The sequence below is a fragment of the Lissotriton helveticus genome, chromosome 10 (genome assembly GCF_964261635.1).
Source record: "Lissotriton helveticus chromosome 10, aLisHel1.1, whole genome shotgun sequence".
Lineage (NCBI taxonomy): Eukaryota > Metazoa > Chordata > Amphibia > Caudata > Salamandridae > Lissotriton > Lissotriton helveticus.
Window position 1 is genome coordinate 653,112,815 of NC_136071.1, and position 22,355 is coordinate 653,135,169.

Sequence of the window (22,355 nt, forward strand, 5' to 3'; positions counted from 1 at the left end):
GCATGGCTGGAGGGCTCTCCTCGAAGGGGAGGGAGTAGCCTCTTCGGACGATTTGCAGCACCCACCTGTCCGATGTGATGGAGCGCCAGTGAAGGAGGTGATGGCGAACCCTGCCTCCCACTGGCGTCGAATGGGCATCAAAATTCGGACTAGGAGGATTTTGAGGCAGATGCTGCGGGGGCGGGTGTGGACTGACCTTGCCGGTGTCCCCCGGCACCGCCATGGCGGTTACCACATCCGCGTTGAGGTTGGTTCTGCGGCCTGTGGCTAGCTGGACGTGAAGGGGCGCCTCTTCCTTGGCCATGAAAGGTATGAAAGGTGGAAGTTTGCTGGCGTTGGCCGAGTCCCAAGGACTTGGCCTTAGCCCTGGAGTCCTTGAAACGCTCCAGCGCACTGTCGGCCATGTCGCCAAAGAGGCGACGGCCATCAAAGGGCATGTCCATAAGGGAGGCTTGGACATCGCCCGAAAAGTTAGCAGACCTCAGCCAGGCGTGGCTGCGAACCGCCACCATCGTTGCAATTGCCCTGCCTAGCGAGTCCGTGGTATCCAGTTCACACCGAATGGAATAGCGTGCTGCATCCCTTCCCTCTGCAAGGGCTTGGGTAAGCTTTGCCTGGACCTCCGCCGGGCACTGCGGCAGCACTTCCGCAACCGTACCCCACAGAGAGTGGGAGTAACAGACCAAAAGGCAGGCGGTGTTGAAAGACCGCAACCCCAAAATCAGTGAGGAGAACAGTTTCTTGCCGAACTGATCGTACCCTTTGGATTCCCAATGCAGAGGGGCGGTCGGGAATGCGGTCTGGAGGTTGAGGCCTGGATCACCAGGCTCTCAGGGGTGGGGTGAACGGACAGGAAACTGGGGTCACCCGGAGCCGGGCGGTGGCATCGGCCACGTTCCGATCTACAGGGAGGCCTGTAGAGGGCTTGGACCTGGTGCCGAACAGAACGCCAGTGAGGGCTTTGGTGAAGGGTAGGAGAGGCTCCGAGGAGCTTGCCTGCAGTTTGGGCACCTCAGTGAGGAGATTAGTCCTCACGGCTGCCACCGGGAGCTCAAGAGCCAAGGCATTGGCTGCCCTAGTCAACACTACACTGTAAGCAGCCCCCTCCTCTGTAGCCACGGTAGGAGTGGAGACAAACCCAGTGTCTGGCAAAGTGTCCAGACCACTGACCTCCACCAATTAATCTGCTCAGTGCTGGCTCAACAGGCACTGCAGTGCCAGAAGGCCCTCAGACCCCTCCCAATCCTCCACGTCATCCATCTCCTGAAAGTCAGGGATAAATGATGGAGCCGGGTCGTCAGTGAAGGGCTCACCAATATGCATTGAAGACGGCGCCGGGCGGCGCCGGTCTGACTCCGGACCGGGGTGGGGATCGGTGACAACGCCGTCTGGAGACGACGTTGGGGGTGACACTCTTGGTGACGGAGCCGGCGGAGGGGGTCGTGCGGTCGACCGGCGTCGTCACGGGTCCAGGCCTGGATCCTGAGGAACCCTGCGTTGGGACCAGAGTCGTCGACGGCGCCGAAGCACCCGACGGCGCCGGGGCCGGAGCCGCTGGCCCAAATGGGCTCCCAGATGGACCCGCGGGGCCCGAAGGCACCTTGGCGGGACCCGACGGAGGGAAGCGCGACCTCATGGCCGTAAGTTAGGCGCTGATCTCCTCTGGCGTCGTGTGCAGCCCAGGGACCGGCGGGAATGGAGCTTGCGGCTCCGGTGGAGCTACGTGGGCGGTGTCGCCTGAACCCCCGGCCGCGTCGGGGGGAGTCAGAAGAGCGATGTCGCTTCTTCGACTTCTTGTGCCTCGACTTACCTGAGGACTTGGAGCCCGACGAGTGGTGTCAACTCGCCGAGTTGTGATGACTGTGGCCCCATGACCGGTCCCTCGACCTCCTCCTGGACCGGAACCTTGAGCGCGTGGGCTGACTGCCGAATCTCGAGGCGCTTATGGGACCACTCCCGCCTAGCCTTCGACGTCAAGGCCCGGCAGTCGGGGCACGACTTGTCATCGTGGTCGGCCCTGAGGCAGTGAAGGCACCGACGGTGGGGGTTACAGTCGTCGCAGGGTTTGAACCCGGGCATCCCTATCGGCACCGGAGTCGAGAATCGACTCGAGAAGATCCAAAAGAGATCAAAAAAGTTAGTCAAAAATTGACTAGGGGTACTGCTCTTCCCGGATCTGCGCTTGCTGACGCGGAAAAAAGAACTGACGTCAGAGCGCGAGGATGGCGTCTAATTACTCCGACGACATCATCCCGGCGACCACTACGCCGATGACGGACGCGGAGCAGCAAACGACGACTACCGACGCGCAGGGGTACTGCTACGCAAAACTTTCTGGATCCAGTCTGACGCCTGGGGATATTCTAAGGTAAGGAATCTAACACTAACCTGTTTCTTTCAGATACTGTGCTCCGTGTGTGCAAAGGGCCTGTAAATCAAATGCTGCCATTGGGCCTGCGTGGTACAAAAGGGGGTGGTGATGGACGGAGCATCTGAACCAATCAAACACTCACACCCAGTCAACAGATCTGGGTTGAATACATCACCGTTCTTTAGCCCACTCTGCCACCCCAGTTCAGACATGGCCATATGCAAATCAGTCTGACCCTGTGCCTCATGGGAACAGTCCAGCCCGAACTGCCAAGCCATGCCTTCCCTGGAAACAAGCTTCCGGGGACCGGTTTCTGGCATTTCAGCCTTCTTCTGCCCGGCTTGCTTGAATCCAGTGGCAAAGTGAGCAAGGGACTCACGTCTGAGCATACCCTGCCAATTTATGGCGAACAAAGTGGTACAAAAGGGGGTGGTGATGGACGGAGCATCTGAGCCAATCAAACACTCACACCCAGTCAACAGATCTGGGTTTAATCCATCACCGTTCTTTAGCCCACTCTGCCACCCCAGTTCAGACATGGCCATATGCAAATCAGTCTGACCCTGTGCCTCATGGCCATGTCTGAACTGGGGTGGCAGAGTGGGCTAAACATATGGCCATGTCTGAACTGGGGTGGCAGAGTGGGCTAAAGAACGGTGATGGATTCAACCCAGATCTTTTGACTGGGTGTGAGTGTTTGATTGGTTCTGATGCTCTGTCCATCACCACCCCCTTTTGTACCGCTTTGGCCGCCATAAGTGTGGCAGGGTATGCTCAGACGTGAGTCCCTTGCTCACTTTGCCACTGGATTCAAGCAAGCCGGGCTGAAGACGGCTGGAATGCCAGAAACCGGTCCTCGGAAGCTTGTTTCCGGTCCAGGGAAGGCATGGCTTGGCAGTTCGGGCTGGACTGTTCCCATGAGGCACAGGGTCAGACTGATTTGCATATAGCCATGTCTGAACTGGGGTGGCAGAGTGGGCTAAAGAATGGTGATGGATCAAACCCAGATCTTTTGACTGGGTGTGAGTGTTTGATTGGTTCTGATGCTCTGTCCATCACCACCCCCTTTTGTACCGCTTTGGCCGCCATAAGTGTGGCAGGGTATGCTCAGACGTGAGTCCCTTGCTCACTTTGCCACTGGATTGAAGCAAGCTGGGCTGCAGACGGCTGGAATGCCAGAAACCGGATCATCGGAAGCTTGTGTCCGGTCGAGGGAAGGCATGGCTTGGCAGTTCGGGCTGGACTGTTCCCATGAGGCACAGGGTCAGACTGATTTGCATATAGCCATGTCTGAACTGGGGTGGCAGAGTGGGCTAAAGAACGGTGATGGATCAAGCCCAGATGATCAAGCCCATATCTTTTGACTGGGTGTGAGTGTTTGATTGGTTCTGATGCTCTGTCCATCACCACCCCCTTTTGTACCGCTTTGGCCGCCATAAGTGTGGCAGGGTATGCTCAGACGTGAGTCCCTTGCTCACTTTGCCACTGGATTCAAGCAAGCCGGGCTGAAGAAGGCTGGAATACCAGAAACCAGTCCTCGGAAGCTTGTTTCCGGTCCAGGGAAGGCATGGCTTGGCAGTTCGGGCTGGACTGTTCCCATGAGGCACAGGGTCAGACTGATTTGCATATAGCCATGTCTGAACTGGGGTGGCAGAGTGGGCTAAAGAACGGTGATGGATCAAACCCAGATCTTTTGACTGGGTGTGAGTGTTTGATTGGTTCTGATGCTCTGTCCATCACCACCCCCTTTTGTACCGCTTTGGCCGCCATAAGTGTGGCAGGGTATGCTCAGACGTGAGTCCCTTGCTCACCTTGCCACTGGATTCAAGCAAGCCGGGCTGAAGACGGCTGGAATGCCAGAAACCGGTCCTCGGAAGCTTATTTCCGGTCCAGGGAAGGCATGGCTTGGCAGTTCGGGCTGGACTGTTCCCATGAGGCACAGGTTCAGACTGATTTGCATATAGCCATGTCTGAACTGGGGTGGCAGAGTGGGCTAAAGAACGGTGATGGATCAAACCCAGATCTTTTGACTGGGTGTGAGTGTTTGTTTGGTTCTGATGCTCTGTCCATCACCACCCCCTTTTGTACCGCTACAGTCGAAGACAGCATACCAAACGGGCCAGCAGGTCAGCCCACTTCATCCATTGGCTGTATTGAACTTTGAATGAAAGCATATTTCCTGCTTACATGTATGCATCCACCCTAAACATTAACATTCTCTGCTTCTCAGTGTTCATCTCATGGTCCTAAAGACCAATTTTACTTGGCTGCCCTAGAGAACCATCCTTTAGGCTCACCCAGTTTGCCTTTGGGGATTATGGCCCCGGGAGTGAAGCCATCAAACCTACTCTAGGTAAGGTGGCACGGAAAGAAATAGGCTTTTGGGTCTTGTCATCTTTCTTAATGTTTCCCATGACTTCCTCCACCAGCCAAATGAACCCTCTTGGAAAACACACACGCTCATGGCACCGAGGCAGCAGTCTGACCAATCGCCATACAGTCAGAACCACACGGTCAGTCACACTGTGAATGGAAGCCCAAGGAACGAAGAACGTCAGTGATAGCTGAGGGAAGAAGCTTGAGCGCAGAACTGTAGAAGTTCATGTGGAAGTATGAGAACCTGATGGTAACGGGCGATTCCCTGGTATAAGGTGTAATTTATAGCACGTTACTCATACCTGACATAAATGTGGACACCTGTGAGCCAGGTGGTAGTTTCAGCATCCCTTGTCTAATTGTGCCCCCCACCCCCCTTCCGGTATAAGATATGGCTTTACTCCATTCTTGCTTATAGCAAATCACTAGCTACTCAAGTTTCAGAAAACACTCTTTGAAAAGAGTTATATTTTTATAAGTGGTCTTCTTAGTTAGCAACATATTGTACTGTACTCTTGTTTATGCAAAATCCTTTTTTTTTTCGGAGGCATGCTGTGTTTACAATTACAACAACTCTCTTTGCACTATTGTATGCTCTGCTCTCACAGGAACCCTACATACTATAATTTTGCTTTACGTGTGTTGGTAACGGCATGTAGTAATTCTATGCGATTCCTAGTCGACTTAAAACAAATATCTACACGTGAGGTCCACAATTCACAAAATAATTCAAACAATCTATACCAGCAGGTTTATCGCCTCACAACGGTGAATATTTACAAACTGGTGTAATTCTCAAAGGTTTCCAATAATACATCTGAGAAACTATTACAGTCACAGGTTTGCATACGGATACCTGCAAAACGTTTGTGAATTACGACCATGGGAAGGCATTCTGATGAGTGTTCGTACACAGCGTACAACTGTCGTTGGGCAAATACCACACTACGTGTGTGCATTGTACTGCTTTTCTTTCTCCACTAGGAAAATAGCTTTACTGATGAAGAAAACCCTTAACCTACACCCCTCGACACAACTGTGGTGTCTAAGTCCTATTCTGGAAAGGGTCATACACTAGACAGGAGTAAGATATTTAACTATTTCTAGGATGGGTCGGAAAGAAGTTTGTGAATACGTGCAAACTCTCAAGTCAATGAGTGTTCGAAACTTTCTAGGTCGTTCCAGAGCTGGGAAGCTCCCTACACACATCTGAAACAGAATACACACATGCACAATATTATATAACCGAGACCTAAGCGGCTGATTAGGTAAATCGCAGCTTTCATTTTACCTGTGCTAATCGAGCGTGGAACCTCAAATGTGCTGATCACAGGAATGTCAAGTCACGCTTGCACCTAGTGTCAATTCTAGGCCTCTCTTGCGGACTGTACGCTGTCTTAATGGAGGGGTATTGTTTACTATAAAGGTCTAGGAGCCGCCTGTCTATTGCTTACCATTTGTTGGCATCAGTGTCGCTCATTGCTGCCTTCCAATTGGCCAGCACCTGCCAAGTGTCCTCTTCTTTGTGTGCAGCATGTACCAAGCACAGATTGATTCATCTAAATGCGTGTCCATCAGCTGCTCACACTGTGATTCAGGTATTCTTTCTTTCACTGCTTCAATTTTGATATTGCTTATCGCCATACACGTACGTATTTCAGAACACTTCTTCTGTTTCCAGTTCTCGTGCTACTTTCTCCATTCGTTCTGTTTTCAATTGCATTTTTGGCATGGTTTGCTCATACCTGCATCTTTTATCCTACTAGTACAACTAAAATGGAATTATATGTTACGTGGGTTGAATTACACAGTTATAACCTTCACCTTCATGATGCTTGCTGTCTCACACCTATTTTCGTTCCCTTTCAGCCATTCACCCCCTTTATGCCTCATACCTTTGTGTTTGTTAATTTTGGTTCCTTGTTTAGATTACCTACACCTGGACTACTGTACGCCATTCTACTCTTAAACTATTCCATTATATGCTGCGCCACTACATTCAACGCAACTCCACTCTAAGCCACTCCACTCTAATCAAATCATGACACTCTACTCAATGCCACTCTAGGGCACGCCAATCTAAGCCATGTCACTTCAATCTATGCCAGGCCACTCTACTCTATGCCACTCTAGGTCATTCCACTCTAAGCCCTGTCACTTTAATCTACGCCAGGCCACTCTACTATAAACCCCTCCACAACACTCTACGCCACTCCACTCACTTTATTCTACTTTTAGCCATGCTGGATAGAAATCACGCTGCTGTACAACATAGCTAAAAACATAGGAAATGTCAATAGCTCTCGCATAGACGAGACCTATTGGCTTTGTCAATGTTATTAAATTGACTCTATATAAAAATAAACACAGTGTAATCCCATGGATAAAAAGGTCATTACGTCACATTTTATTAGAAAGATCAGTTTTGAAGATAAATAGCTGTATCCCGCTTTAATACCATTGGGTGTTTTCCAGTGATGCGAAACAAATAAATTATCTTCCGTGAAGAAATTATTTACCATCAGTCAATTTCATTCTATGTTAAATTACAGAAATAGTGTGAATCCATACAAAACGTAAAAACTGAAAATAGTTTTCTGTTTGAGAAAAAAGGTAAACGAATCGGTATGAAAATGTGTCAAAAAATGCAAGGGTCCGGAGTTCCATCAATACTGAAGTTTGTGCCAGTAAAAACCTCATGGGTCACGCTTTACGTCGAAGGACCTTGACGTGACCACTGTGCATCACGTTCGCCGCGTCTTTTGCCGTTTTGCAAGTCTTTTGGCTTCCTCCGCGCTGCTGGAGTCAGAACTCGTCTGTCCGAGGGCGCGAACTCCTTGCATGCGGTTTGTTAGCTGAGACAGCAATGGAAGAAGCTGGAAGAGAAGAAGAAATATCATTGCTGTGGTGTGCTATTCGATTCCATACATTTTATAACAAAATTAGACTTTACTAGAGAAATTATCAGACCTTCCAACTGCTCAAAAACGATTATGTGGAAGGAGGGTCTGGGGCCTTGGAGGGTGGGGCTTTATGCCTAGCATTGTGTAAGGGCCGAATTAAAGTTGGTCGGAATTGTACGATCTCGGAGTAAACTCAAGCCTGCATAGGGATCGGAATTCTGAGTGGGGTGATAATTAGTGGGTGTGTCAACATCAAACCCTTCATTAAATTTCGTCAGGCCAAACCTGTTGGAATTGAACTGGAGAAAACCTATATGTTATTCGTACCATGCAGATGTTGGTGCAGTAACCACCAACATCCATATATTATTCCCCAAAAACTAGTGATAAGTTTTGTATTCTTTATGTTTCAGTTCAAGGAATGATAAAGAAAAATTAAGACACCACATTATGGGAGAGCCCAAAATATACAATATAGATAACCAGCCACAAATACCGGTCCTTAAGTTAATGGGAAAGGCATATGACTAGCGGTGATGCTCGGAGTACAAAGCAACATGGGGGTGGAGGGTGGGTGGGGAACTCAGACACTGTGAGAAACGAGAACCAAATATACAGAAAGGTCTGTGAGGCATCATCTTGGACCTTATAGATCAATTCTCAAACAACCCTAACAGTGATGCACTTATCAGGCGTGCAACTCCCATTGGGCTCAAAGGGCTTCAGGCCCCCCGTCGTGTGTGGCAGCCCGGGCTGAGACAGCTGAGCGGGCACACACACACAGCTGCACCAGAGTACTTCACAGGTCTTTAACCCTTTCCATGCTCATGACGGAACGGTTCCGTCATGAGCTACGGTTGAGCTGTGCTCATGACGGAACCGTTCTGTCATGACCACGCCCGTTTCTATTACCGCCCAGCACCGGAGGGGGAAACGCGGTCGCGCTGAAGAGGTTAAAATACCATTTGCTTGTTAATGAGGCTTTGTTGGTTTTTCACCCCTTCTACGAGCCCCTGCATTTCCACTCTGCCTATTGCTGGAAGAATTAGCCACCCCCCAACAAAATATCTTATCCTCTCAGTCCTCCCACCCCCCTGGAAATTTGGCTCTAGTTGCACCTCTGGTACTTATCAAGGATGGGCATCCAAGGAAACTGCAAATGCCTTCGAATATAAATTCTGCCCGTAGCAACTGCAGAGGCCAGCAAATGCCGTTCATGGGTCGAAAGGGTGCGGGCGTCCATGTTATGTAGTAATGCTAGCCATAAGGTGAAGGACACTGTCACGTTCAACACAGCAACTACAGTATAGCCTACCTGGACCAGGGCAGTCAAACAGGATGTAAGAAGTATCAAAGCCTGAGTTAACACATTTCCAACAATTCAACGTATGTAATGCCCCAATCATGAATCGTTTTTGTGGGGTCCAATATCAGTCCTGTAGGGATTTAAAAAGGGTGAATTTCAACCTGGATTCCCTCACACACCTGTCAATGTGTTCGATAATTTCTTCTCATTAGTCAACTTAACATCATCCCCATAAAATGTCATGTCGTTTGTAAAAACAGGAGGAGAGGTTCTGAATGCAGTTGGTGTGCTAAAAGATGATAAAATCCAGAGATCACCCCCCCCCCCTCCCCTTATACGGACCGCAGTGCTTTAGATATTGTTGGATGGATGAATCTGGGACTTGCCAAGGTTAGGCCCCCGGGAGGCAAGTGAGGCAGTGGACTAAATGCAAATATTACCACTGCTGTGTATGTGGAATGTGGCACTGCTGGCGAAGTGACTCAAAAGGCTTCACCTACCCCTGCAACAGAAGTTGGTCAAGGGTGTGAGGGCCTGCTTGTTCCCAAATCTTCCAATAAATGGGCAGTCCCGCTATACAAATGCTGGCATTATGCCACAGTGGGGCCATGGCGATCAGTCCTAAGCAAACCTGCAATATGTTGTGGGCATGTAACCAGGTTTACATCATGGCCAGGAGGACAGGACTGGAGGAAGCAAGTGTGGGCGTCTTATGACTGTATAGTAGTTGAAGTCCAACCTCGTTATGTATGAGTGAGTTTCCTATGGAAACGCATAACCGGAGATCTTTAGTTTAAGGCCACATATAGGCCAACGGTGACAGATGAAGCTCTACATAATAAATAGTACTCTATACATGGTAGGCAAAGGCCTTACTTTTTCCCATGTGCTAATAGCTTAGAAATGTGCAATCATGGGCGCATGCTGCTCCACACGAACACTTTGATGTCACTATTGATCACACATGGCAGTGGCATCCGGCAGTGCTTAGTTTGTAAATGCAAGAGCGCCAGTGCGCAAAGGTCTGCTCAGAAGCCTGCGGCAATGCAACTAAATGTCAGCAACCCGAATAATAAAGCTGTGTAGCCTTCAATTCATCTCATTACTTTTTAATCCACTACCAATAAAGCTGTGTAGCCTTCAATTCATCTCATGACTCTTTAATCCACTACCAGACAGATAATTCCCCTTTATTTCACTGTTGCAGGTTCCTGCTTTCTTCCTTTGTGACGGTTTTTCCATCTTTCTCCTACTACGTCTTTCATGATCTGTGCTTCTCTTTCTCTTGCGATCCCTAAATGTTTGATGCGGAAAAATAAGTGCTGGTCCCCAAAAATAGGTGCTGGTGCCCCCACCGGCTCAAATTAAGCACTGGCATCTAGACAAGTATGGGCTGCATGCCCAGACTTATGCATAACTGAGAGCAACCATCATCTTGAAGCCTACCCCCACAAAGATATATTTAACACGGACCGTTTCTAGAATTCCGCTCAGTCTTGGCGATAAGAGGACTTACATTGGGAGAGACCCTGTTTTCCAGCTCTCGGGTAATGAGTACACCCAAGTATTTTATTTGGTCAGTCCACCATTGAAACTGATAGCTCTGGAGAATCACCTTGTTGAACACGGCCTCGTGGCGTGGTCCGACCCCTTCCGCATGGAGGACCCAGGACGACATCGGCCCTCCATTTACCTACTATCGACCCCCCTGACACGCACATTCACGAACCATCGGCGAGAGCAGCCTCCCCGGCCACCTACAACTCTCCCCCTCCCTGGTACCCCGGCGGAACCTGCTCGCCAACGCTGCCAGCCTGGCAACCTGACCAGGCCACCCTTTCCGGCCCGACTCCATCTTGGGGCCATCACGACCCGAACACGTGGCCGCAGCCATCCCGGGCCCCGGCCCCAGCGAAGCCCCGACATTGAGGCACCAAGATCCTCCTAGGTGGTAAAGTGGCCACTCGACAAGATCCCGGAGGAGGAGAGTTTCGATGGGCCTCCAGCCGCCCCCGGACGCCTGGTATCGATCGCTCTCCAGACTCCCTGGGCGCTGGCTCCGCCCCCCTGCTGGGTGTCTGGACACCTTCATCCCGGCCCCTCTGACCCCCAGGCGCGAGGGTCCGGACATCAAAGCCCTCCAGTCCTATATCTGGGCCAGCCCTGGATTAGGACGGCAGTTGTATCTGGAGTCGAAGCCCTGCTGACCTCGTCGCGGCTGATCCTGATCCGAACTCTTGCACCTGGAACCTTCGAGGCCCTGCTGACGCTGTCGCGGCCTGACCAAGCGGAACCACCTTCGAGGCCCTGCTGACGCTGTCGCGGCCTGACCAAGCTGAACTATCTTCGAGGCCCTGCTGACGCTGTCGCGGCCTGACCAAGCTGAACCACCTTCGAGGCCCTGCTGACGCTGTCGCAGCCTGACCAAGCTGAACTATCTTCGAGGCCCTGCTGACGCTGTCGCGGCCTGACCAAGCTGAACCACCTTCGAGGCCCTGCTGACGCTGTCGCGGCCTGACCAAGCTGAACTATCTTCGAGGCCCTGCTGACGCTGTCGCGGCCTGACCAAGCTGAACCACCTTCGAGGCCCTGCTGACGCTGTAGCGGCCTGACCCCTTGAACTATCCACGCACCAGTGGGTGCCAAGACTGTCCCGCTACCCCCTTTCCCCGAGACCACGACTTTACGGATCCCTCGATCCTTGCCCGCTATCCTGCCAAGAACTTGCTTTGATTACTTATATAAAGATTCTGGTGAATATCCTTCCTGTGTGGTGTCTATCTGTAAGTAGTGTGATTGCTCTGCTGTTACGATTGTAGGAGAGAAGCCTCGCCAAGGAGGCCTCCCTACGGCGCTCGGCCTATTCCAAAAAGAGAGGTGGGTCTCGGGGCGGACAGTCAGACACCTTCTGTCTCCCCTGGGGTCGCCTTTCCAACATTGGTGGCAAGCGACGGGATCCGAGCCCGCGCAAATCGTACAGCGAGTAACACGTCACTACTGACAGAGACCCACAGCCACGATGACTACTAAGGAAGCCGGAACGACTGCAGAATTCCAGAAAGACCTGTTAGAGGAGTATACCCATAAAGAACTTAAACAATTTTGCAAAGACTTGGGTATCGCTACCACTGGACTAAGCACAAAGGACGATTTCAAAGAAGCGCTGCAAACCTGGGTGGAGACCAGAGAGACCCCACCCCAAACGAACAATGACATTGTCCGAGAAGTACCCGTTAGTACCGTCATAGCCCCCATAGAGGAAAGAACCGCCAACAGGGACCCGGGCCTCTCCCACGAAGACGCCCGGGAGCAAGAGAGGAGTCGGCTCCATGAACTAGAGCTCGCCCGACTCCGGCTGGACGGAGAACTCCAATTAGCAGAAAAGAAAATGGCCCTTAAACAACTGCGATTAGAGGGAGACCTGGAAGAAAGGCGGAGGCAAAGAGAATTGGAAGAAAAAAAACTTGCATACGAACACGAGCGTGGCCTCAAAGAACTAGAGATCAAAGCCAAAGTCGAAGAGGCTGGCGCCGCGGTAGCCCGGAACCCTCCACCTCCTGCCGACCCAAAGGTCCACATCCTGAAGGATATCGTCAAGGAGTACTACAAGAATGACGATATCCAGCAATGGTTCAAGGCGTACGAAGTTGCCATGACCGCGCACCGAAATCCGCAAAAAGACTTGGGTGCCGGCTTATGGGGGAGATTCGTCAGCGAAGGAAGAGACACCCTGCTGGAGCTGGCCGACGACGTAATGTCCTCCTATGACCACATGAAGGACGCCCTGCTCGTCCGGTATGGCCTCACCCCCGAGATGTACCGGCAGAGGTTCAGAGACTGCAGGAAGATACCCGGTACCACGTGGGTCGAGTACGTGAACTTTTATAGCAGGGCCCTGGAAGGATGGATAAAGGGCAGCAAAGTGTCCACCTACGAGCAGCTGTTCGACCTCATCGTTTGGGAGCACCTCTCCAACAACTGCTTTGTCGAGCTCAGACAGCATCTACTCGACAGCAAGCTAACCGAGCCCCGGAAACTCGCCGTCGAGGCGGATCGATGGGTGAGCACCCGGGTCCCCCGAACACCGATAGGAGAAACAGGACAGGGCGGCCGGGGGCACCCCCGCCAGCGGGGAGGCGGAGGAGGACAGAACCAGAGCCGAAGCTTCCCGCCGGCCCCGGGCCGGGGTCCCCCCCGAATAACACTTTGCCGTCCCTGATCAGAAGAGGGACCCCCCCAGCACGGCCGGGGCCCCACCCGAACATTACTTGCCACAGATGCCAGCGGACCGGTCACTATGCCAGTGACCCCCTCTGCCCCATGAACCAGCGTCCCGGCACCACTGGGCCTCCGACCCGCCAGTTCGCTGCTGCAGCCCTGGGAGAGGAGGGAGAAGAAGACGTAGAGGTCTACGAGGAAGATCGAACCGAGTATGAACCGGCCGCCATGGCCCTAGCCTGCCTGGGCAATAGAGACCTGGTCCCCCAGGCCCCGCTACCGCGCAACACTCGAAAATACCGTCAGTGGGTACACATCAATGGACGACGGACCGAAGCCCTCCGAGACACGGGAGCCAGTGTGACGGCCGTCCGCTGCCACTTGGTGACCCCCGAACAGATCATCCCGAACGTACGATGCCCCGTGAGGGCCGCCGACAACTCCGAAACTCTATGCCAGATGGCCCGAATTCCCTTCGAATGGGGGGGGAGTGTCGGGCACCCTCAAAGTGACCGTCCGGGACGACGCCCCCGTGGACTGCCTCCTTGGGAACGACCTCGAGAGCTCTCCCTGGGCCCAAGTCGAGCGGAGAGAGCACCTAGGAATGATGGGACTACCAGAGTGGGTCTGTGCGACGACCCGATCTATGGCGGCCCGAGCCCCGGCAGCGACCGAGGCCGCCCCGACCGAAGAGCCGGAGTGGCCCGAGCCACCACCCCCTGCCATCCATGAAGAATGCGACTCCGAGACCAGGCCATCGGAACCCGGAAACCACCACGAGCTCAGCGACATCCCCGAACTCGCCCAATGGCGCCAAGAGGGTGGTCCCACCCGAGAACAGTTTCGGCAGGAACAGAAGACCTGCCCTTCCCTCAAGGGGACCCGCCAACAAGCCGCTGCCCAAGCTACCGGGGACGCCTCAGGGTCCCACTGGGTCTACTGGGACCACGACCTCCTATACAGTGAACAGAAAATTGCCGAGCTGGGGGCCAGCCGAGTGCTAGTGGTTCCCCTGCGATTCAGAGACTTCCTTTGGAACCTGGCGCACGATGTGCCCCTCGCCGGGCACCTGGGGCAGGACAAAACTTACAGCCGCCTGGTGACCCATTTTTACTGGCCCAAAATGCGCAACGATGTACATAACCACTGCCGCACCTGCCCGACATGCCAAGCCAGCGGAAAGAGCGGGGGGAAGGTGAAGGCCCCGCTCCAACCTTTTCCAGTAGTGACCACCCCCTTCGAGCGAGTGGGAATAGACATTGTGGGGCCCCTGGACCCTCAAACCTCGCAAGGGCATCGCTTCATACTTGTCCTGGTGGACCACGCCACCCGCTATCCTGAGGCCATCCCCCTCAGAACCATCACCGCTCCCGTGGTGGGGTGAGCCCTGATGGGGATCTTCTCCCGAGTAGGATTCCCCCGAGAGGTCGTGAGCGATCGGGGCACAAACTTTATATCGAAGTATATGCAGTCCCTGTGGCAACAGTGCGGGGTCACATATAAGTTCACCACCCCGTATCATCCCCAAGGGAATGGACTTGTGGAGCGGTTCAACCGGACACTCAAGGGGATGATCGAGGGCCTAGAAGAGCCACTACGACGCAAATGGGATGTCCTGCTGCCCTGCCTCCTGTTTGCCTATCGGGAGGTACCACAGAAATCCCTGGGGTTCAGCCCCTTTGAACTCTTGTACGGACACCCTGTCCGAGGTCCGCTCAGCCTGGTCAAAGAAGGCTGGGAAACTACAGTCCAAGACGCACCACCGGATGTCTACCGGTACCTCCTGACCCTCCGAAACCAGACTCGGAAGTTTCGGGCCCTTGCGGAGGCCAACCTTGAGGCCAGTCAGGAGGACATGAAACACTGGTATGACCAGAACTCCTCCTCCATCGAGTTCGAGCCGGGCCAGCGGGTCTGGGTCATGTCCCCGGTCGAACCATGTGCCCTCCAGGACAAATGGTCGGGGCCCTTCAAGGTGATCGAGCGCAAGAGCCCCGTCACTTACCTCGTGGACATGGAGTCTCCTCGGAACCCCCTCCGGGTTCTGCACGCCAACCGGCTCAAACCCCATTTCGCCCGCACAGAACTGAGCCTGCTGCTAGCTACCGACGATGGGACCGAAGACGACTCCGAGCCCTTGCCCGACCTCCTAAAGTGCACTGAGAAGGACGGCTCCGTCGAAGGGATCTCTCTCTCCCCCGACCTGACCCCCGCACAGCACCGAGACTGCCAAGAACTGCTGGGACAGTTCACAGATCTGTTCTCCCTCACCCCCGGGGTTACCCAATGGTGTGTCCACGATGTCGACACCGGGGACAGTCAGCCAGTACGACACCGGGCCTACCGGGTCCCCGACCGAGTTCGGGCCTGCATCCAGACGGAAGTTACCAAGATGCTGGCACTGGGGGTGGTCGAACCCTCCGACAGTCCCTGGGCCAGCCCAGTTGTCCTGGTCCCCAAGGCCGCCGCACCTGGCACCCCGCCAGAACTCCGGTTTTGCGTCGACTACCGGGGACTGAATGCTGTTACAAGAACCGACGCACATCCCATCCCCCGGGCCGATGAACTGATCGACCGTCTGGGGGCCGCCAAGTACCTCAGTACCTTCGACCTCACCGCCGGGTATTGGCAGATCGGCCTCACCCCTGGCGCCCAGGAGCGATCAGCCTTCTCCACACCCGACGGCCACTTCCAGTTCAAAGTGATGCCCTTCGGCATGAAAAACGCCCCGGCCACCTTCCAGAGACTAATAAACAAAGTACTGGCGGGGCTAGAAGAATTCAGTGCCGCCTACCTAGACGACATTGCGGTCTACAGCCTCCACTGGGCCGAGCACCTGAAACACCTCTGGGAAGTCCTGACAGCCCTCCGCCGGGCCGGGCTAACTGTGAAGGCCAGCAAATGCCAGATAGGCCAAGGGTCCGTGACCTATCTGGGACACCAAGTGGGGAGCGGCCAAGTGGCTCCCCTCCAACCCAAGATCGACGCCATCGTAGCCTGGGAGCCCCCGGTCAACCAGACCGCCGTCCGAGCCTTCCTGGGGCTCACTGGGTACTATCGGCGTTTTATCAAGAACTATGGGAGCATTGTGGGGCCCCTCACAGAACTGACCTCGAAGAACCGGCCACAGAAAGTGCAGTGGACACCCGCGTGTCAGGTGGCCTTCGAGACCTTGAAAGCAGCCATGTGTACCGCCCCTGTGCTCCAGGCCCCCGACTACAGCCGAGAGTTTTTAGTCCAGACCGACGCCTCGGAACACGGCATCGGGGCGGTCCTGTCGCAAATTGACTCCGAGGGAACTGACCATCCTGTGGCCTTCATCAGCCGGCGGCTGCTGGCCCGAGAACAGCGATGGAGCACCATCGAGAGAGAGGCCTTCGCTGTCGTGTGGGCCCTCAAGAAACTCAGGCCCTACCTCTTCGGCACCCACTTCCGGGTGCAGACTGACCACCGGCCCCTAAGGTGGCTGATGCACATGCGTGGCGAAAATCCGAAACTGTTGCGATGGTCCATCTCCCTCCAAGGCATGCATTTCACTGTGGAGCATCGCCCTGGCAGCGACCACGCCAACGCTGATGGCCTGTCCCGGTTTTTCCGCCTCGACGAAGAGAGCCCCCAGGAAGATGGGTGACTCTCCCCGCCTTCAGCTGGAGGGGACGTGTGTTGGACACGGCCTCGTGGCGTGGTCCGACCCCTTCCGCATGGAGGGCCCACGACGACATCGGCCCTCCATTTACCTACTATCGACCCCCCTGACACGCACATTCACGAACCATCGGCGAGAGCAGCCTCCCCGGCCACCTACAACTCTCCCCCTCCCTGGTACCCTGGCGGAACCTGCTCGCCAACGCTGCCAGCCTGGCAACCTGACCAGGCCACCCTTTCCGGCCCGACTCCATCTTGGGGCCATCACGACCCGAACACGTGGCCGCAGCCATCCCGGGCCCCGGCCCCAGCGAAGCCCCGACATTGAGGCACCAAGATCCTCCTAGGTGGTAAAGTGGCCACTCGACAAGATCCCGGAGGAGGAGAGTTTCGATGGGCCTCCAGCCGCCCCCGGACGCCTGGTATCGATCGCTCTCCAGACTCCCTGGGCGCTGGCTCCGCCCCCCTGCTGGGTGTCTGGACACCTTCATCCCGGCCCCTCTGACCCCCAGGCGCGAGGGTCCGGACATCAAAGCCCTCCAGTCCTATATCTGGGCCAGCCCTGGATTAGGACGGCAGTTGTATCTGGAGTCGAAGCCCTGCTGACCTCGTCGCGGCTGATCCTGATCCGAACTCTTGCACCTGGAACCTTCGAGGCCCTGCTGACGCTGTCGCGGCCTGACCAAGCTGAACCACCTTCGAGGCCCTGCTGACGCTGTCGCGGCCTGACCAAGCTGAACTATCTTCGAGGCCCTGCTGACGCTGTCGCGGCCTGACCAAGCTGAACCACCTTCGAGGCCCTGCTGACGCTGTCGCGGCCTGACCAAGCTGAACTATCTTCGAGGCCCTGCTGACGCTGTCGCGGCCTGACCAAGCTGAACCACCTTTGAGGCCCTGCTGTCGCGGCCTGACCAAGCTGAACTATCTTCGAGGCCCTGCTGACGCTGTCGCGGCCTGACCAAGCTGAACCACCTTCGAGGCCCTGCTGACGCTGTCGCGGCCTGACCCCTTGAACTATCCACGCACCAGTGGGTGCCAAGACTGTCCCGCTACCCCCTTTCCCCGAGACCACGACTTTACGGATCACTCGATCCTTGCCCGCTATCCTGCCAAGAACTTGCTTTGATTACTTATATAAAGATTCTGGTGAATATCCTTCCTGTGTGGTGTCTATCTTTAAGTAGTGTGATTGCTCTGCTGTTACGATTGTAGGAGAGAAGCCTCGCCAAGGAGGCCTCCCTACGGCGCTCGGCCTATTCCAAAAAGAGAGGTGGGTCTCGGGGCGGACAGTCAGACACCTTCTGTCTCCCCTGGGGTCGCCTTTCCAACACACCTTAGTTGTTCCCCTGAATAGGTGTTACATATCGCACTTGATAAATAACGTATCCCATTGTATGATTATATATCAGGTGCAAAAAATAGCACATTCCTTCCAATAAACTCTGAATCAAGGTCTACGAAGCACTTAGACCCTTGCACCTACGCCTCTCAAAATAGAAAACGGGCACTGGCAAAGCAATAAATCTGCGTTGGCCACCAGCCTTTTGACTTTGTCAGAGCTCGTTTCGTCTTGTCATGACTTTGGCAAAACTTTATTTTTGGGGAAGATGCTGGGCCCTCATCAATCTAAAACAAAAATTGTCTAAAGGCAAAAATATTCCAGGTATCAAAATGCACACATCGCCATAGTAGTCTCTATAACTTAATGGGTTTACTTTGTGTGTTGATGTGCTCCTTGTGAAAGGGCAGAATGGGCAGAATGCCATGGCTCACAGCGAAGTTAGCCTATGGCTGAAGTGGGGTCATCCCCTGCCCCATACTGTAAGTCATAATGGCTAGAAGAAACATGTGAACGACAAAACAGAACAATGGATATAGATGGCTGGCAGAAAGCCCCTAGGAGTAAGTATATTATACATATAATTTTCGTAAAATCAAAAGGTCTTAGTTAACGACACACATTAACCACGTCGGAAATTCTGCCGCGGTGCGGCAGTTTAGCGCAGTGGACAGGGCCGCGTCGGCCAAAGGACGTGCACAGCACTACGAAGGTGGTGCACGCGATGGCCGTTGGCTGACGCTAGCAGCGAAGGGGTTAAAAAAAAAACCCAGACAAAATACAATAGCTTCTGTGGCTGGCACCGATGACCTCGGGAGGTTTAACCACCCATAATGGACATCGGCTATAAAAATCTTCTAAAGACAAGCTGGAAACCAACTGTTTGCAGAGGTTTCCAGCTCACTTTGTGCATCAGTGAGATATCTGCTCTTCACCAGGAAACCATCCGAAGAGAGCTGATATCGTGTGGAAGCATGTCAGTTGGTAGATGTAAATTATGCGAACACACAAAATTACCCATTCAAATAACTGCGTTTCCACAACCACCTAACATACTGCTCGTAGCACAATTTTGTCCAAAAAAATGTTGTTCATGAAGTAGGCAAAGTTTTAATTTCTGGAAGTTGGCATAAAAGAAAGTACATCAAGCTCAGAACAAAAAGAATTCTACGTAACTCAACAGGGATCTCAGTTACTGGGTGCTAAACCCCTCTTGGCACCCTCTCCCTACCATCAGAGCTTCCTAATGTCTACAACCCCCAGTGTATAGTTAGATTATAGGCATAGATTAGACACAGGTGTAGTTCACTCAAAATACCCCAAAGTCTGGATATGCAAATCAGTTCAAGCAGCTTTCACCAATTAAAGTTCACCCGCTAAAAGTCCTAAGTTCTTACATCAGAGTTCTTCTGTGCTTTAAGTCTCTTGTTCCGCATAACGTTCAGTCCTCCTTTTACCTGCAGACTGTAAGTGGAGTTTGGTGGGTGAGGGTGGGTGTACTGCGCATTCACGCCCTTGTCTGAGACCTCACCCAGAACTCAGATGATGGGCGGAATCAGAGCAATAAGCTCCCTCTGAGGGACTCACCTTCCGTCAATAGTGTCGCTTAAGCACTTGTGGTCTGAGGGCCGATTACCGCTTCTACTTTAGCAGTGATGAGGGGAATCTGGAGTTAGCAGCTTTAGCACTAGTCGCTAGGGCATATGACAGGATGGCAGATCACATGAAAATGCTTGGCACGTGTCTTAGCGGGAACCACTACGGGGATACTGGGAGACCCACCTCACAAACCAGAGCACTACTGGCTTTGCTCCCTTTTGGTAATCTGCTTCCTGTGGCTGTACTACATGATGGAAAGATGCTGGGCTTCTCCTCTAGGGCAGTTTCTCATCCTGCTGAGGCATGCACTCTCCTTCCCTCTCTCAGCAGGGAGGCAGGCATCTAGACAGACTCTCTTCCTCCAGATTAAAGTGCAGAGTTCAGATGATGTCACCTTTGGGAAACTAAATGTCATGCAAACACTAGTCCTGATCACACAGAAGTTCTTCGAGTACTCGTCGAAGAACTCTCTTCTTCAGTGAAGAACTTAAAATTGGAACAAAGTGGGGCAATTTGACCCCACTTTTAAATTCCTTTTCAAGACAGATGTGGATTCACTGTTTCAGAACTGGATTGGGTTGATTCTCTTTCAAATGTAATTTCCTGGATGGTCCTCTGACACAGCCTCTGTGCAAGGTGATGGCTCTCACAGCAGGTAGCATAAATGCTGGGTTTAAGGAGTATCCAAAACAAAGGCACAGTGAAATGAGATATCCCTGCACCCCATATAATCAGCCTTCCTGAAGCAGTAATGCGGCAGAGCAAAAGGGCAGGGCCTGCCTAGACACTTTTTTACCTGGAACAACAGAAACTCTAGTCCCACCCATCGCACCAACCCATTTACTAAGTGTCAGTGCTCAAAAAGAATAATTAGCAGCCCTTTGCTAACAAGAACCTTATTGAATTTCTTATGGTAACCCTGTTTCAATCTTTCTTTACTTCAGTGTCCCACTCTCCAGCTGCAGGAATGCAGTCAATACACTTCCACTGTGTGAGGATGCTGAATTCACTCTCCATCTTGTGCCAGGCTAAATCAGGGGTCATGCAAAATGGATTCCACTGGTTCCTGTACTCAGACTTCTGTCACAAACACATAAAAAGTTCTACTACCATACATGTGCTACACATTCTAGGCACATATATGCGCTCTGCGCACCCACTCAGGAAGTCAGTTAAAGGTCTGGGCTTTACAATTAAAATGGCTCTTTATGCTAGAGGGGTCTGTAGAATGCACTCTCTCCTGACCGCTATACTTGTATAGGCCCTCCACCTAAAGAGATATCTAAGATTATATTTAGTACTTCACAAGGCATTTCCCAGTTTTAGCAAGACTTTTGTATCGAAATTCAGAAGGGCGGGGGATCTATCCTACTCACAAACAGTCCAGGGCTTTCCTTCTTTGCATATCTTTGTATATCAGTCCTGCAGACACTAATCTCAGGTTGTTTGGTAAACAGCCCTTAGAATGAGCCTCACAAAATATTGTGAGCAGATGGTCCGTTAATTTACCAGTGATGTGTCTGAAAAACTCCAGCGGCCTGGAGTGGCCCTGCATGCTTGAAGAGCTTTGCCGTATGGGACTGGGCAGTAGTTTTTTTTGCAGTACATCCGATTATTGTACAGTGCTAGACTTTGGGTCACTGGTCAGTACTAACATGCCATCCTCACTGCACGCATCAGGGCTGCCCCCTCTCTCCACTTATTTTCGCCCTGGGATCCAACACCTTGCATATTTCCTTTGGGACTTTCGTTACGGACGTGGGATCCGTATAGGGGTCGGCCTCTGATAATCTCCCTGTATGCAGATGATATAGTACTGTATATTCAGAGTTTTGGTAATATCTTCATCCAGGTCATGAGAGAGGCTTTTGGTTCGGCGGTCACTTGGTCTGAAGTTTTACCCTTGAAAGATGTTACGACTCCTCCGCCTCTTGGGTACCCCTCGACATGGAGTACCGAAGGGGTGAAGTACTTGGGAGTGCTCGTCACACCCAACGTTGCAGAATTGCTCAGTCAAAATTTATAGCACTAGGAGCACTTCAAACGTATTTTGAACCTTTGATACAACTGCTGTTACCCATCCTGGGCGTATCTAGATTATTAAGATGGTTGGGCTTCCGAAATTTTTATAACTCTTTACCAAAATCCCGGTCAGATTTCCGGCAACCTTTTTAAAGCATCTGCCACAAAACACTTAACCGTCTGGTCTGGGGAGGTAAACCGCTGTGTCCCCTATGAGGTGTAAGGAACCAGCCTTTGAGAGCCGGCAGTCTGGCGGTACTGTACTTGCGGGTGAATTATTTATTGGCTCAAGCCACTAAGTTAAATATTGACTTCTGGATACTAAGGTGCCAAAACATGTCCGGATCGAGCAAACTATCATGCATCCCATGCCTAAATGTTGTGTTCTTTGCAAGCAACCCTCTGTACAAATGGTGGTAAATGCTGATCTCATTGCTGTGCACAGGTACGAGAGACCCCTCTTACATATCGTCATCAACTTATAAACGTTAAATTACTGCACTTTCTCTATGTCAGCCCCGAGCGCTTAGCCAAATTTGCAGGTGCCTCCCAAGTGCCATGTTTGAAATGCAATTC

At 52.6% G+C, this 22,355-nt stretch overlaps 1 protein-coding gene across 1 annotated transcript in view; it reads right to left on the reverse strand.

Annotated features, from left to right (window-relative positions):
* Nucleotides 1-7,131: 7,131 nt before the first annotated feature.
* The window catches only part of LOC144784430 (BOS complex subunit NOMO1-like), a 318,569-nt gene continuing 303,345 nt past the window's right edge, over nucleotides 7,132-22,355 (reverse strand). The window contains exon 31 of the mRNA XM_078663178.1: nucleotides 7,132-7,623. Coding sequence (XP_078519304.1) covers nucleotides 7,492-7,623 — 132 coding nt within the window. The 3' untranslated portion in view covers nucleotides 7,132-7,491. The remainder of the gene's footprint in view (nucleotides 7,624-22,355) is intronic.